Raw genomic sequence first — 13,904 nt, 5'->3', positions numbered from 1 at the left:
CAAGGCAAGTAAAAATTGAAGGTAGGGAGAACTAAAAATAAGGCTGTCACAATGGAGAATGATAGAAGGAAACTGATTTGAGAAATACTTAGGAAGTAGAATTTACAGAACTTTATGATAATTTGTTGGGGTATAGATAGGGAGGGGGAGGAGTTAAGGATGATTTTCAGGTTTCTGATTTAGATAGAATTTGGCTAGTGCTACCATTTCTACCACTGGTAGGACACAAAAGGGAGCAGATAATGGTGGAGGGCCAGTGAATTAAGCCTTGGACATATTATGTTTCAGTTACCTGTTGGCTATTCAAAATACAATTGGATATATGAGACTAGAGCACAGGAAAGAGATCTGGTTTACTACTTAAATTTGAATTTTAATATCCCGTAGACAGGTTTGAAGCCATGGGTGAGGATGATATTGTCTATAGAGATGTGTAGAGTAAGAAGAGGCCCCAGAACGTAAGCTCAAGTAACATTAACATTTATGTAGAGAGAAAGTTAAAGCAGCTGAGAAGGACTGTTCAGAAAACTAGAAGAAAAATGAGAGTGCAGCCTCAAATCCTGGGAAGAGAGTTTTATAAAGGGAGTGCTATCAACACCATTAAATGTCATAGAATATTTTAAAAAAAGGAGAAATGTAAATACCCACTTGATTTTGAAATGTATGTATGTGTGTGTGGGGTGAGGGAGTGACCTTAACCACTATTAAGTCCTTTTTATAAAAAAATTGCGAGTTTTGCTTTTGGTCTACAACCTATTATGGGAAATTAACTGACTAACCTTTGAGAGTTACTGAGTAATAATTGAGTCAGTGGCCCAGAGAAAAAAGAACTCCCAGCAATACCACTGGACAAGTGAGGCAGCTTCTATGTAAGTTTTTAGTAAGAATTTCTCTGGCAATATGGAATTTTAATTTTGTATTTGGATTACAAATATGATACCACAAGATATTTTTAGTTGACAATTTGGCAACTTGATCTATCTTTTATGTAATCACTGTGGCTGATCTTACCTTCTTATGGGACCTGGGAGTGATTTTTTTTTGAGGGGTTCTGCCTTCACCCTTCCTGCTTGATTACTTGGCCAACTTATTTCAGCACGTCAATTTAATTTCAAGAATGTTCTGGTAGCTAGAACATGTATCCTGGAACTTGTGCTCGGCCTCCCTATCATTGTGCGGAAAGATGATTTATCCGTATTTATACAATCACTTATAAGCTAGCTATGCTTTGAAAATATTTGGTTTGTGAAGATATTAGTGTGAGGGTTTGAGGAACTCCTTTTCCAGTGATAATCTAATTGAGCTCTGCCTCTCTGATACACAAAGGCTTTTCATGCTGGCACTGGGATTGACGTAAGTGATGATGGTAAAATTAGCAAACAAAGGCAAGGATGGAATGTTCTCCAAGCAGCCGGTCCTGCTGAACCTGAAAGAAAAGTGGATTTAAGAGAAGAAGAAAATATATCTCTTGCCAACCTCAGGGAGACTAGAGATAATCAGAAAGGCAATATCTTGAAGGAACAGGAGGGAGAGTGTAAGAGAGATACATAAATGAATTAATTCATTCAACCATTTGCATTAGAAAATTGAACGCTTACTCTGTATGAAGCATTGTGCAAGGTGCTAGGTATATAGTCGTTAATAAGATAGTTAAGTTACCTGGGTGCATATATTAGGAGAACATAGGAACATATTCTTAATTTCAGGTTGATCTAGATAGGAAAGGGAAAATGAAAATTAGACTTGGGTCTCCCACTTAAATTATCTAAGAGGGTTTGGGTATCATTCCTCTTAAATGAACAAATTTCCTTGAATACTGAGTCTTAGGCCTCACGTAGGAATGATACAGGCACACACTGATGTTTACATACTGCTTGGGGTGCTTGCTAGTGTCTTTCTTCTTCAAATGTAATTCTCCTGCTTAGACCCACTGTGCCAAGAACTTTTCCTTCAACTTGGCCATATAATATGCAATGGTTAAGGATGTAGGTTTTGGAGTCAGACAGATCAAGGCTTCAGTTCCAGTTTTGTCACTGATGAGCTGTGTGTCTTTAGTCAGTGTACTTAATGTTCCTGAATTTGTTTCCTGTCTGTTAAATGGGATAGTGATGGTAAATATTCATAGGAATATTGTGAAGATTAAATGAAATGAGTACCCAAAGCCTTTTGTATAGTGCCTGGTATATATTAAGTGTTGATATCATTATTGGGACTACCCTGGATTCTAATAACAACCTCAGAGAGAGTGTGGAATACAGAACCGAAGAAGTAATGAAGGATAAACCCACTTTTGTATTAAGCACCATTGAGAATCTCACCTGGTTAACTACCACTTATTAAGTACTAATGATATCCCAGCTATATTTCAAATATCTTACATGGGAATTGACAGTATCTTTTCCTCCTTACCATTTCCCATCCTTCATTTTTTTGTTCCTACTTTCAGCATTCCCTGAAGGCCCCAGAAATAGGACATTATGGAAAGGTTGGGTTCAAAATAGATTAGAAGGACCACACAGTCCTTGACTGGACTTCAACTTCTCAATGTCCAGGGTTAACATTCCTGTTTTCTACAACTCTGTATTTAGGTCTCTTTCTGGTTATTCTCTTGGTCCAGACATCAGAAGTTAGTAGGACAGAACAGATCCTGAGCAGTTATATTTATGGCAGATAATAGCTTCTACAAATTTCCCCATGCTCTTCACCCCAGACAGGTTTCTGTCTCATCACCGTGGAAGGTGGAAGGGTAAAAACCATGAAGCCATGTGCCACTTTCTTTTTTACCACAGTCAGAGTCTCACTCTGGTTGAATGGGTTCAAAGAGAAGGTTTCACTCTAACTGATGGCCTACAGACACCTGGGATGTTAGAAGCATTATTATTTTATCTGACTTGTTCTGAAGAACTGGGGCTCTTATTATCAGGAACTACAATTTTGTGGCCTTGTAACAAAGAGAGAAATGCTGCTCTCAGAAATGAAAGTAATATCATGGCATCACAGTTGTATGTCATACTTAACATCCAGCTTCAAGAAAAAAAAGTAGCAGTATGGAGCCTCTTGTGGAGACTGAGGTACTGAGGAGACTGGTTCTTAGACTGATGGGGCCAGAGACTCACAAATTTGCTCTAAGAGTCTGCTTTTGATTCACCCAATGGCTTATTTCAGTCTCATTTCTAAAATCCATGTAAGTAGTAATCTTTTTTCAGAGTCACTTCAAATTATTTCTTGCAAATTTGAAATGTTAAATAGAAGACCTCCCGCAAGTTTAGCCCATATAGTAATGATGACCATCGTAGCTAACCAGTCTGCTGTCTCAATTACTCCTCTTTTCTCTTGGCTCATACTGTCTGCTGCTTCTTGTAAATCTTATTCAACATGTTCATTCAGCTTTGCCGAGCTTTTTCCCTTAGACAAGACAACAGGCGGTTGACCTACCACCATAGCATTTGAGAGTCTTTCCCAATCATGGGTACTTATGGACAACTGTATACTCTGAGGATGTTAGTGGTTGAGATGTAGAGAGGAATACAAAGAAGATAGTTGGGAAGAGCCTGGAGCCTGGGACTTAGGTGTCTTCCTACATAAAAATTCCACTCACTGGACATCAGAGTTATGGAAACATAGCATAGATTAATTTTTCTGTAAACCTATACTGAGAATTTTCTCACACAATGATGTCACTGGCCTCTGTCCATTTCTCTTTTGACATAGGTTTAACACAAACACCTTTAGTCTTTTGTTCTTGATGTTGAGTGTTGGTTTGAGATGCTATTCTTTATCATCTCAGTGAAAAGATTGAATGAGTTCTTTTTAATCGAGAAATAGTGTTAGACTTGATTTGTTGACTTTAGCAATCATCTGAGATGTTTTTTATTGTTTTTCTCATTTGAGCTATGATAATAGTAACAACTATTTTATCTTAATTAGTTATAAATAATAATTCATCCTTACATTTCTTTTTTTTTTTTTTTTCACACTATGATAGTTAATTTTATTTGTTCAAGGGCTCCTATAGCAAGCATTATACCAAGCATTTGCTTTGATTCCGGGGGCCCAGATTCACATATTTAGGAAGATAAAAGCAAACTGTGATTCATGTACATGAATGATAACTAATGGCTCAAGGTTAATCACATTGCAGTTTTTAAATTTCTACAGCCTAGAACTCAAACGTCACAGATCCTTCAGGTCCTTCTGGATGCCCCAGAGGGTATCTGCACTCTTCTTCAGTTGAGCAACTTCATCATCCTTCAGCTTCTGGTTGATAACACTGGTTAATCCCCGAGCGTTCAGGATACACGGAAGGCTTAAGAAGACTTCGTTCTCAATGCCATACATCCCCTTCACCATTGTTGACACTGGATGAATCCTGGATAGATTTTTGAACATGGATTCAATCAGATCAGCCACACTTAATCCAATAGCCCAGTTGGTATATCCTTTTAGCTTGATGACTTCATAGGCACTTTCAACAACCATCTTATGAACTTCCTTCCAATTTTCACTGTCATTGTCTGTTCCCATTTCTGGGTTCAGCTCCTGGAGAGAAACTCCTGCCACATTCACTCCACTCCATACAGCCACGCTTGAGTCTCCATGTTCTCCCAAAATCCATCCATGGCAACTGCTGGGATGAATGCCAAGTTTTTCAGCCATAAGATAACGAAATCTAGCAGAATCCAGATTGCACCCACTTCCAATCACACGGTGCTTGGGTAATCCACTTAGTTTCCAGGTAACATATGTTAGAATATCCACTGGGTTGGAAACCACAATTATAATGCAATCGGGGCTGTACTTGACGATCTGAGGAATGATGAATTTGAAGACATTTACATTTCTCTGAACCAAGTTGAGGCGACTCTCCCCCTCCTGCTGACGGACTCCTGCAGTTACCACCACAATCTTCGAATTAGCTGTCACAGAGTAATCTTTATCTGCCACAATTTTAGGTGTCTGAAGAAACAAGCTTCCATGCTGCAGATCCATCATTTCTCCTTTGAGTTTATCTTCCAAAACATCCACAAGGGCAAGTTCATCAGCCAGAGACTTTCCAAGAATGCTGATGGCACATGCCATTCCAACTTGTCCAACACCCACTACAGTGATCTTATTGTTTGGGACTGTTCCCTCTTCTTCTGCAACTGGTGCAATCAGTTTTTCCTTAAGAGTGGCCATTGTGCACAGGAGGTGGAGAGGACTCTCAGGACAGCTACACAAGCCGGGTGGCGAAGACAAAGTCGGCTGCGTGCGTCATCCTTACATTTCTTAAAAAAATTGAAAACATTTTATATTAATGCCAAATTGATTTCTCTTTATTCATCCAGATAATCTTGTCACAATTTTTTTCAGGGATAAGTGGGATGAAGAATACTTGCAAGATTTGGGTTATGATTAAAAGATTTGGGGAAAATGGCTTGAAGTGGGTCAGAAAATACATCTTTAATGTAGTTTGAATTTTCAAATCATAACAAAACAAAATAATTAGGAACTGGGAGAGTTCAACTTCCAGTTAGAATGTAGAAGGTCTTAACAGACCTTCTGCAGTAACAACTAAAGCAAAAAAATGCTAAACTAAAATATCACATATTTTAAAAAGACATTGGAGAGATGATAGATACAAAGAAGTCTATAGGACCTAAATTTCACAGAAAGAAAAGCCCTTCCTAAGTGAGCAGACATCAATGTTCCCTTTCTTCCCTGCCAGTTTGGGACAGGGACCGTCATAAGATTGCACTTGCCATTAACATATGTATTCTGTTAGGGAGATGAGAAACTACCTGGAGAGTGATAAGGTTTTAGGTTCCACGCTTCGAAAGCGTGGAAGGTATCTTGGGATAGGATGAGACTGTGGGCAATGAGACTATTTTGAATGTTATACGTAATGTGGCATGGTGCTGCTATGTTTTATCACTTGCAGATCCCCAACTACACCATTATATCTCTTGACCTTGATAATTGTGTGATATTGAAGGTTGAGCACAATAGCTTTTGCCTGATAGGTACAGAAAGTTCCCAGGCAGAGACAACTGCATAAAAATAAAATTTTAAAAACTGTATGATTATAGAAGTCATAAACAGAGTGAAAAGGCAAACAATGTGTTGGTAATAACATTTGCAGCAAATATGACAAAGTGCTAGTAACTTTAATAAAGAAAGAGCTTCTAAGAAGCACTGGGAATTTTCCCATTTCTAGTATCATGGACAAATAGGACAGACTGAAGGGAATGCTCTCAAGCAGTCCCTTCAAAAAACAAGGACAGACTGCAATGAAATCCCAAGGCCTACCAGCTGGCTGGGAGTCATGTCAGAAGTTTGCCGACCTGTCTCACCTTCAGGGCTTCAACAATTGTAAACACCTTCTATCCCAAGGTACTATGTGTTATGCCCTTAGGACTGCAATTTCTGTGTGAAAACCAGGGATTTACTGACCTCTTTCTCTAAGGTATTGAGACTTTCACCTTAGGTGTGGTCCTAAGAGACCTGCAAGTGTTTACAAATTGAATGAATGTGGTCTCATTCCACCAGTCAGATTCTTCTACGTGGCCAATGTAGTGGTATAGTTATAGCCATGTGGAAATAAGGGCTGGATTTCCATTGTGTCTCAACACATTTAGTGACAGGTTTATTCTGAACTTTATTTTCAAGGATGTTTGCTTAACCACAACAGCCTTGTTAGCTAGAGATATTATCTTTCTTTGAATTAGAGGGCAGATTTGTTTCCTCATGTAGATAATAAAGATAATGTCTCCCTGTGGGGCAAATGTTAGTCAGGTTTGCTAGTAGTTCCAAAAGATGTAGGTTTCCTGAGCTCTGGATTCTTCAACTGTGATATAGAGCTGAGTGTACAGCATCCACCCAGGCCTGCTCCGCATCATTCCATGCTCCCACGAGACTTGGGGGCAATGGGAACAGATGAGAACAGATATGAATATGGAGCTCATGCTGCCTACTGTCTTGTAAGTAAAAACTGAGTAAATCCTTCTGGCTGTTGTTTTCTTACCTGCTGAATTTATGAAAGTGCAGCAAGTCAGTTTGGCAGCTATGTTGCTAGTTAGAGATTGCTCAAACCCTTGACAAAAATAGATAAATAGATAAATAACTTAAAAGCAAAATAGGCAACATATGTGAATAGGAAAATCACGTTAGGGAAAATTAAATAAATAAAAACATGTGGACAAGTGCTCAACCTCGCTCTTACTCGGACAAATGCAAAATAAAGCAATGAGATATTCCATCTAACTCATCAAATTAACTCAATTTGTATAAAATTTGTATAAAAGCACCCAAACTGGAAGGGAAGAAGTAAAACTATCTCAAGCCTCCTATGTATAGAAAATCCTAAAGAATCCACAAGAAAGCTATTATAAATAATAAGTGTATTTAGCAGAGTTTTAGAGTACAAGATCAACATGCAAAAATCAGTTGTGTTTCTCTATATCAGCAATAAGTAATCTGGAAAGGAAACTAATCAAACAGATACATTTATCATGCCAACTAACTGAATAAAATATTTAGAATAAATTTAATCAAGGATGTAAAACACTTGTATACTGAAAACTACAAAATATTACTCAAAGAAATTAAAGGCCTAAATAAATGTAAAAACATCCCCTCTTCATGGATTGGAAGTCTTATTGTTAAGATGTCAATACTAACCAAAGTGATTTACACATTCAATGAAAACATGATCAAAATTCTAGCACCCATTTTTTTGTTTTTTAGAAATGGTAAAGCTAACTATCAAATTCCTTTGGCGTGGCAAATAACCAAAACCATCTTGAAAAGAAACAAAGTTGGAGGACTCACACTTCCTGATTTAAAAACTTGCTACAAAACTACAATAATCAAAACAATTGACATGAAACAGAATAGAATGAGAGTTCAGGAATAAACCCACACATCTATGGCCAATTAATTCTCAATAAGAGTGCTAGTCCATTGAATGGGGAAAGAATAATCTCTTCAACAAACAGTGCTGGAAAAATGGATGTACACATTTAAAAATGTATCAAAGAATATTATCAAGAAAGTGAAAACTTGCAGAATAGGAGAATATTTGGAAATAATATATCTGTTAGAGATTTACTATCCAGAATATACATGGGACTCCTACAACTCAGCAACAAAAAGACAAGCAATCCAACTAAAAAATGGGCAAAGAACTTGATTAGACATTTTTCCAAAGAAGATATACAAATGGCTAGTAAGTACATAAAAAGATGCTCAGCATTATTATCTATTAAGGAAATGGAAAACAAAAACACAATGAGATATCAATTCACACCCCTGAATGGCTATCATTAAAAATCAGAAGAAAACAAGTGTTGGTGAGAATGTGGAGAAGTAGGAAGCCTTAATTGTTGGTTGGAACGTAAATGATGCAGCTGCTGTGGAAACTTTTGGTGGTTCCTCAGAAAGTTCAACATAGAATTGTTATATGAGCTGGCAATCCTGCTTATAGCTATATATCTAAAAGAATTGAAAGCAGAGTCTTAAGCGATACTTCATAGCAGCATTAAGTGTACATCAACAGAAGAAAAGATTAACGAAATGTGGTATATACACACAATAGAATATTATTCAGCCCTAAAAAAGGAATGAAGTTCAAATTTATGCTACAATGTGGTTGTACCTTGAACAAACCATGTGAGTGAAATAAACCAGACACAAAAGGACGCATATTGTATGATCTTACTGATATGAAACACCTAGAATAAGCAAATTCATAGAGACGGAAAATAGATTATGGCTTACCAGGTGCCAGGGTGGGAGTGAGCCGGAATAGGGAAGAATGGGAAGTTACTGCTTAATGGGTACAGAGTTTCTGTGATGCAAAAATTTTAGTAATGACTGTTGGTGATGGTAGCACAATATTTTGAATGTAATTAGCAACACTGAATTGCATACATGGAAGTGGTTAAAATGGGAAATTTTGTGTTTTATGAATGTTACCACAATAAACATTTGAAAAACAATTTAACATTTGCACTAGTGAGAAGGTGAAGAAAATTGGTACCTCAGACATTGCTGATTGGAAAGTGCATTGTTACTCTACTAGTTTTCTATTTGCTGTGTTACATTTCTGCAAATGTAAGCATTCAAAACAACACAAATTATTCATCTCAGTGTCTGCAGACCAGAAGTTCAGGTACAATGTGGTTGGATTCTCTCGCTCAGAGTCTAACAATGCTGAATTCAAAGTGTTGGTTGGAGCTGCAGTTCTCATCCAGGGCTCTTCTAAGCTCACTGGTGCTCTCCAAGTTCACTAGTGGTTGACAGAATCCATTTCCTTGTAATTGTAGGTCTAGGGTCCTCATTTCTTTGCTCTCACGGTGGCCTCCTCCACCTGGAAGCCATGAGAGAAACTCTGCTTTTAAAGATTCATGTGGTTAGGTAAGGCCTAGCTGGATAATCTCCCTATTTTATGACCATATAACAACCTAATCTTGGTAGTAAAGCTACCATATCATAGTCCTATAGATTATGCAGGGTATGTATGTGGTACAGAGGGGTGGGGAGGTGGGAAACCTTGGAAGCCATCCTAGAATTCTGCCTATCGAAGTTAATATATTTTCAGAAAGTAATCTAGCTGTATTTATTACAATTAAGCATTCACATATTTTTGATTCTGCATTCCTACTTTTAGAACTCTATTTTATAGATGTAAAAGCATCAACATAGCACATAAAGTTTAAAGATGCCTATCGAATTATTTATATACCTTAAATAGGAAATTCTTATTCTTCATCAAAAGGGGAATGGTTGAATAAATTATGCAATATCCATGCATTTGCAATATGTATTACTTAGATTTTATCTATTGATTTTGATAGTGACAAAAGCAAGTTGCACAAAAATATGTGTTTAATATATGACCTATTTTGAAAAGAAATGTACAGCACATATGAGTGTGTATATATATATATAAATATATATATATACACACACATATATATGGATATGTATGTGTATGTGTATAAAATTGGAGAAGATGGACAGTATACTGCTAATTTGATTACCTCATGTAGCTAGGAATGGAAAGAATTAGATAGGAGCAGGGCATGGGGGGGAATATAGTAACTCTTCATCTCTGTACTATATCACATGCTATGAGTATATATATAACTTTCATAATTAAAAGTAATGTTATAAAGAATTAAACACAAATAGCCCTTATAGAACATTTTCAAAATATAGTAAAGCTTAAAGAAGTGAATAAAATTACCACAAATTTAAATATCAAGGCATATTTCCTGTTAAAAGTTTGGTACATTTTATGCATATAATATAAAAATATTCAAAATGTAAATATTACTTCAAAATCTGGTCTTTTTCACAGGAGTGAAAAATGAACCAGGATAATACTCACATGAGTATTATATTATCATATAATAGATAAAAGTCCATCCTCAACCTAAAATTATATACAAATATTTGTGAATACTTTCTTCTGTGGATTTTATGGTCTGCTTTCTAAACATTTGAATCTTTATTTCTTCTGGAATTTATTTTGGTATACGGTGCTAAATGAGGATACAATCAACGTCTATATTTTTCCAATTTAACTATTATTCCAACAACATTCATCAAATTGCTATCCTTTCCTCAATTAGTAGAAATGACATCTTCATTATATACTAAATTCTTATATATATATTTCTGAAAATACTGTTTTGCTCCATTGGTACTCTACAATCTAACATGGCTACCACATTAAAAAAACTATTGTAACACTATAATTTTCCTTAATATCTGACAGGGAAACCTTCTTTTATATACTATTATATTATTATATTTCTAAATTTTTTTTGTCTTATAGTCTTTTTCCAACACATCCTTAGCTTCTTTGCTCCTTTCTCATTTGCTTACTTAAGGCACAATCCATTTCTACCTGACTCTATGCCTGACTCTGCACAGCCCCATGTGGCTGGAAAGAAATATACAGCCATGCTGCCTGGTCTCTTTTTTTTTTTTTTTTTTTTTTTTTTTTTTTTTTAAAGGAAAGACAGAGAGAAGGAAGGAAGGATAGAAGGAAGGAAGGGAAACATTTTTAAACATTTTCTTGTTTTATTGTATTCTGTTTCTCCGTTTTTGTTACATGGGCTGGGGCCGGGAATCGAACCGAGGTCCTCCGGCATAGCAGGCAAGCACTTTGCCCGCTGAGCCACCGCGGCCCGCCCCTGGTCTCCTTTTAAATTCATGATTACTCATCTTAAACGTTATGCTGTCTAGCAATAGCTTATATTTCCCTGGACCATTCACTGTCCCATGCTCCTGGATGGTTATTTTGTACCTTCTCTCCTCCTCTGTCCCCAAACTTAGTTGTAGATGCTACTTCCTCCTCAATTTCCTGACTTCAAAATGTCTGAGAGCCTTTGGGTCAGTTTCTGGATCTCCACTTTCACTTTTCGATTTATAGTTGTTTCCTAGGTGAGCTTACACAGTCTCATAACTTTAAATGCTGTCTATATGCTAATAATTCCCAAATTGGTAGTCCCAGTCTTGACCTCTTTCCTGAACTCCAGACTCGACTGCAACTCCTCTTTACTTTGAGGTATAACAGACATCTCAAATTTAACAAGCCCAAATTTGAGCTCCTAAATATTTTCCCCAAACATGCTCTCATGGCCTTCCGCATCTTAGTATATGGAAACTCTATTTTTCCAGTGACTCAAACCAAAGCAAACTTTGAAGTGTCCTTAACTTTGCTTTTATTTGCATGTCATGCACCTGCTTTGTTAACAATTCCTGTCAAATATACTTTTAAAGACTTCTCAGAGTCTGACCACTTTTCACACCTTCAGTACTATTACTATCCAAATTTAAGGTACTATTATTCTCCTTTGGATTATTGCAATAGCCTCTTGACCAATCCCCCTGCTTCTTGCCTTGCAAACCCCTCTTCTCTATCCTCAGCAAGCAGCCACTCCGATCCTGTTAAAAATGTGAATCAGATCATGTTGCTCCTTTACTCAAACCACAACATTTTGCTACTTTCACTTCATCTCTCTCTCCACCTATTCTCAACCCTCCCTCGATTAATATCATATTCAATATTTGGGGGGGGCAATTGTTATTTTAGACTAGAAATTTTAAATGATATGTAAACATTAATTTATCACACTTTAGTAAGGTGCATGGTATAATGTCTTTTGATAAATAAAATGAATTTTATAATCAGGAGTGTACACTTTGTATTCTGACTCTCTGCTGAAGTCTATATCATCAATGGCATGAAAACTTCTCCTCACATTTAAGAGGTTATGTGTTTACAACTACAGCCTTTATTGTTACCACTTACAGTTTAAAATATGTTAGTTGCATACACCTGAAATGTACATTATGAGGATCCTCTCCTGTTCAACAAAAATTTGTGTGCTTCTTACAGCCCCTCTAACAGTTCACTGCTTTATCTGTTTGTGTCTTTTTCTGGTTACTTAGACTGTGTGTCCTTGATGGTCAAGATCTCATCTTGTTCAATTTCATATCCTCAGCAGATCATGTTATATATTTTTGAAAGGATGAATAAATATATTGAATTTTTTTTTTTTTTTGCACGGGCAGGCACCTGGAATTGAAGCTGGTTCTCTGGTATGGCAGGCGAGAACTCTGCCTGCTGAGCCACCATGGCCCACCCTATATTGAATTTTAGAAGGAAACTAATAGTTAGGTTTTCTTTTGTAATATTTCTCCATACATCTTCCCTTTGCTTCCCCTAACAATAGCATCTTACTCAACAATAGCCCACTATTAAAACCAATAATTTGTATTGGTATGTTTCCTAGAGTTCATTAAGGTTTCATCAGTTATATATGCATTCATTTGTGTTGTGGGCATATGTGTGTATCTCTGTGCAATTTTATCATGTTACCTTCCATAACCACCACAATGAAACTGTATAACCATAGTCACAAGACTCCCTCATGTTATCTGTTTATAGCCACACTCATCCCTTCCCTTCACATCCCTTATCCCTGGCAACCACTAACATGTTCTCTATCTTTATAATTATGTATTTCACAAATGTTACATAAATGGAATCATGCAGTATGTATCCTTTTTTTTCAATCTACTAAATTTATTTTAACATTTGTTCCCCTATTATTTATTTATTTTTAATCCATATGTTTTACTCATCTGTCCATAAGGTAGAGAAAAGAAGCATCAGACATGAAGTTTTCACAATCACACAGTAACTTTGTGAAAGCTATATCATTATACAATCATCTTCAAGAAACATGGCTATGGGAACACAGCTCTACATTTTCAGTCAGTTCCCTCCAGCCTCTCTGTTACACCTTAACTAAAAAGGTGATATCTATTTAATGTATAAGAATAACCTCCAGGATAACTTCTCTACTATGTTTGGAATTTCTCAGCCATTGACACTTTATTTTGCCTCATTTCTCTCTTCCCCCTTTTGGTGGAGAAGATTTTCTCAATCCCTTGATGCTGAGTCCCAGCTCATTCTAGGATTTTTGTCTCATGTTGCCAGAAAGGGTCCACACCCCTAGGAGTCATGTCTCACATAGAGAGGGGGAGGGCAGTGAGTTTGCTTGTCATGTCGGCTGAGAGAGAGGCCACATCTGAGCAACAAAAGAGGTTCTTTTGGGGGTGACTCTTAGGCCTAATTTTAAGTAGGCTTAGCCTATTCTTTCTGGGGTTTTCATATGTACAAACCCCAAGACTGGAGGCTTAGCCTATTGCTTTGGTTGTCCCCACTGCTTGTGAGAATATCAAGAATTCTCCATTTGGGGAAGTTGAATATTTCCCCTTTCTCACTATTCCCCCAAGGAAACTTTGCAAATACTTTTTTATTCACTGTTCAAATTCTTCTGGGATTTATCAAGGTATCACTCTGGACAAACCCACAAAATCTCATGCCTTACTCAAGGTTCCAT

The 13,904-nt window shown here is 36.8% G+C and overlaps 1 protein-coding gene across 1 annotated transcript; it reads right to left on the bottom strand.

The window, feature by feature from the left end:
- Window positions 1-3,977: 3,977 nt before the first annotated feature.
- On the bottom strand, window positions 3,978-5,217 carry LOC143680633 (L-lactate dehydrogenase B chain-like). The gene has a single exon (XM_077156993.1). It carries the CDS (start codon window positions 5,176-5,178, stop codon window positions 4,174-4,176), a length of 1,005 nt encoding a protein of 334 aa, XP_077013108.1. The 5' UTR covers window positions 5,179-5,217; the 3' UTR covers window positions 3,978-4,173.
- Window positions 5,218-13,904: the final 8,687 nt, after the last annotated feature.

The sequence above is a fragment of the Tamandua tetradactyla genome, chromosome 4 (genome assembly GCF_023851605.1).
Source record: "Tamandua tetradactyla isolate mTamTet1 chromosome 4, mTamTet1.pri, whole genome shotgun sequence".
Taxonomy (NCBI): Eukaryota; Metazoa; Chordata; class Mammalia; order Pilosa; family Myrmecophagidae; genus Tamandua; species Tamandua tetradactyla.
This window is presented reverse-complemented; position numbering and strand designations above follow the sequence as displayed.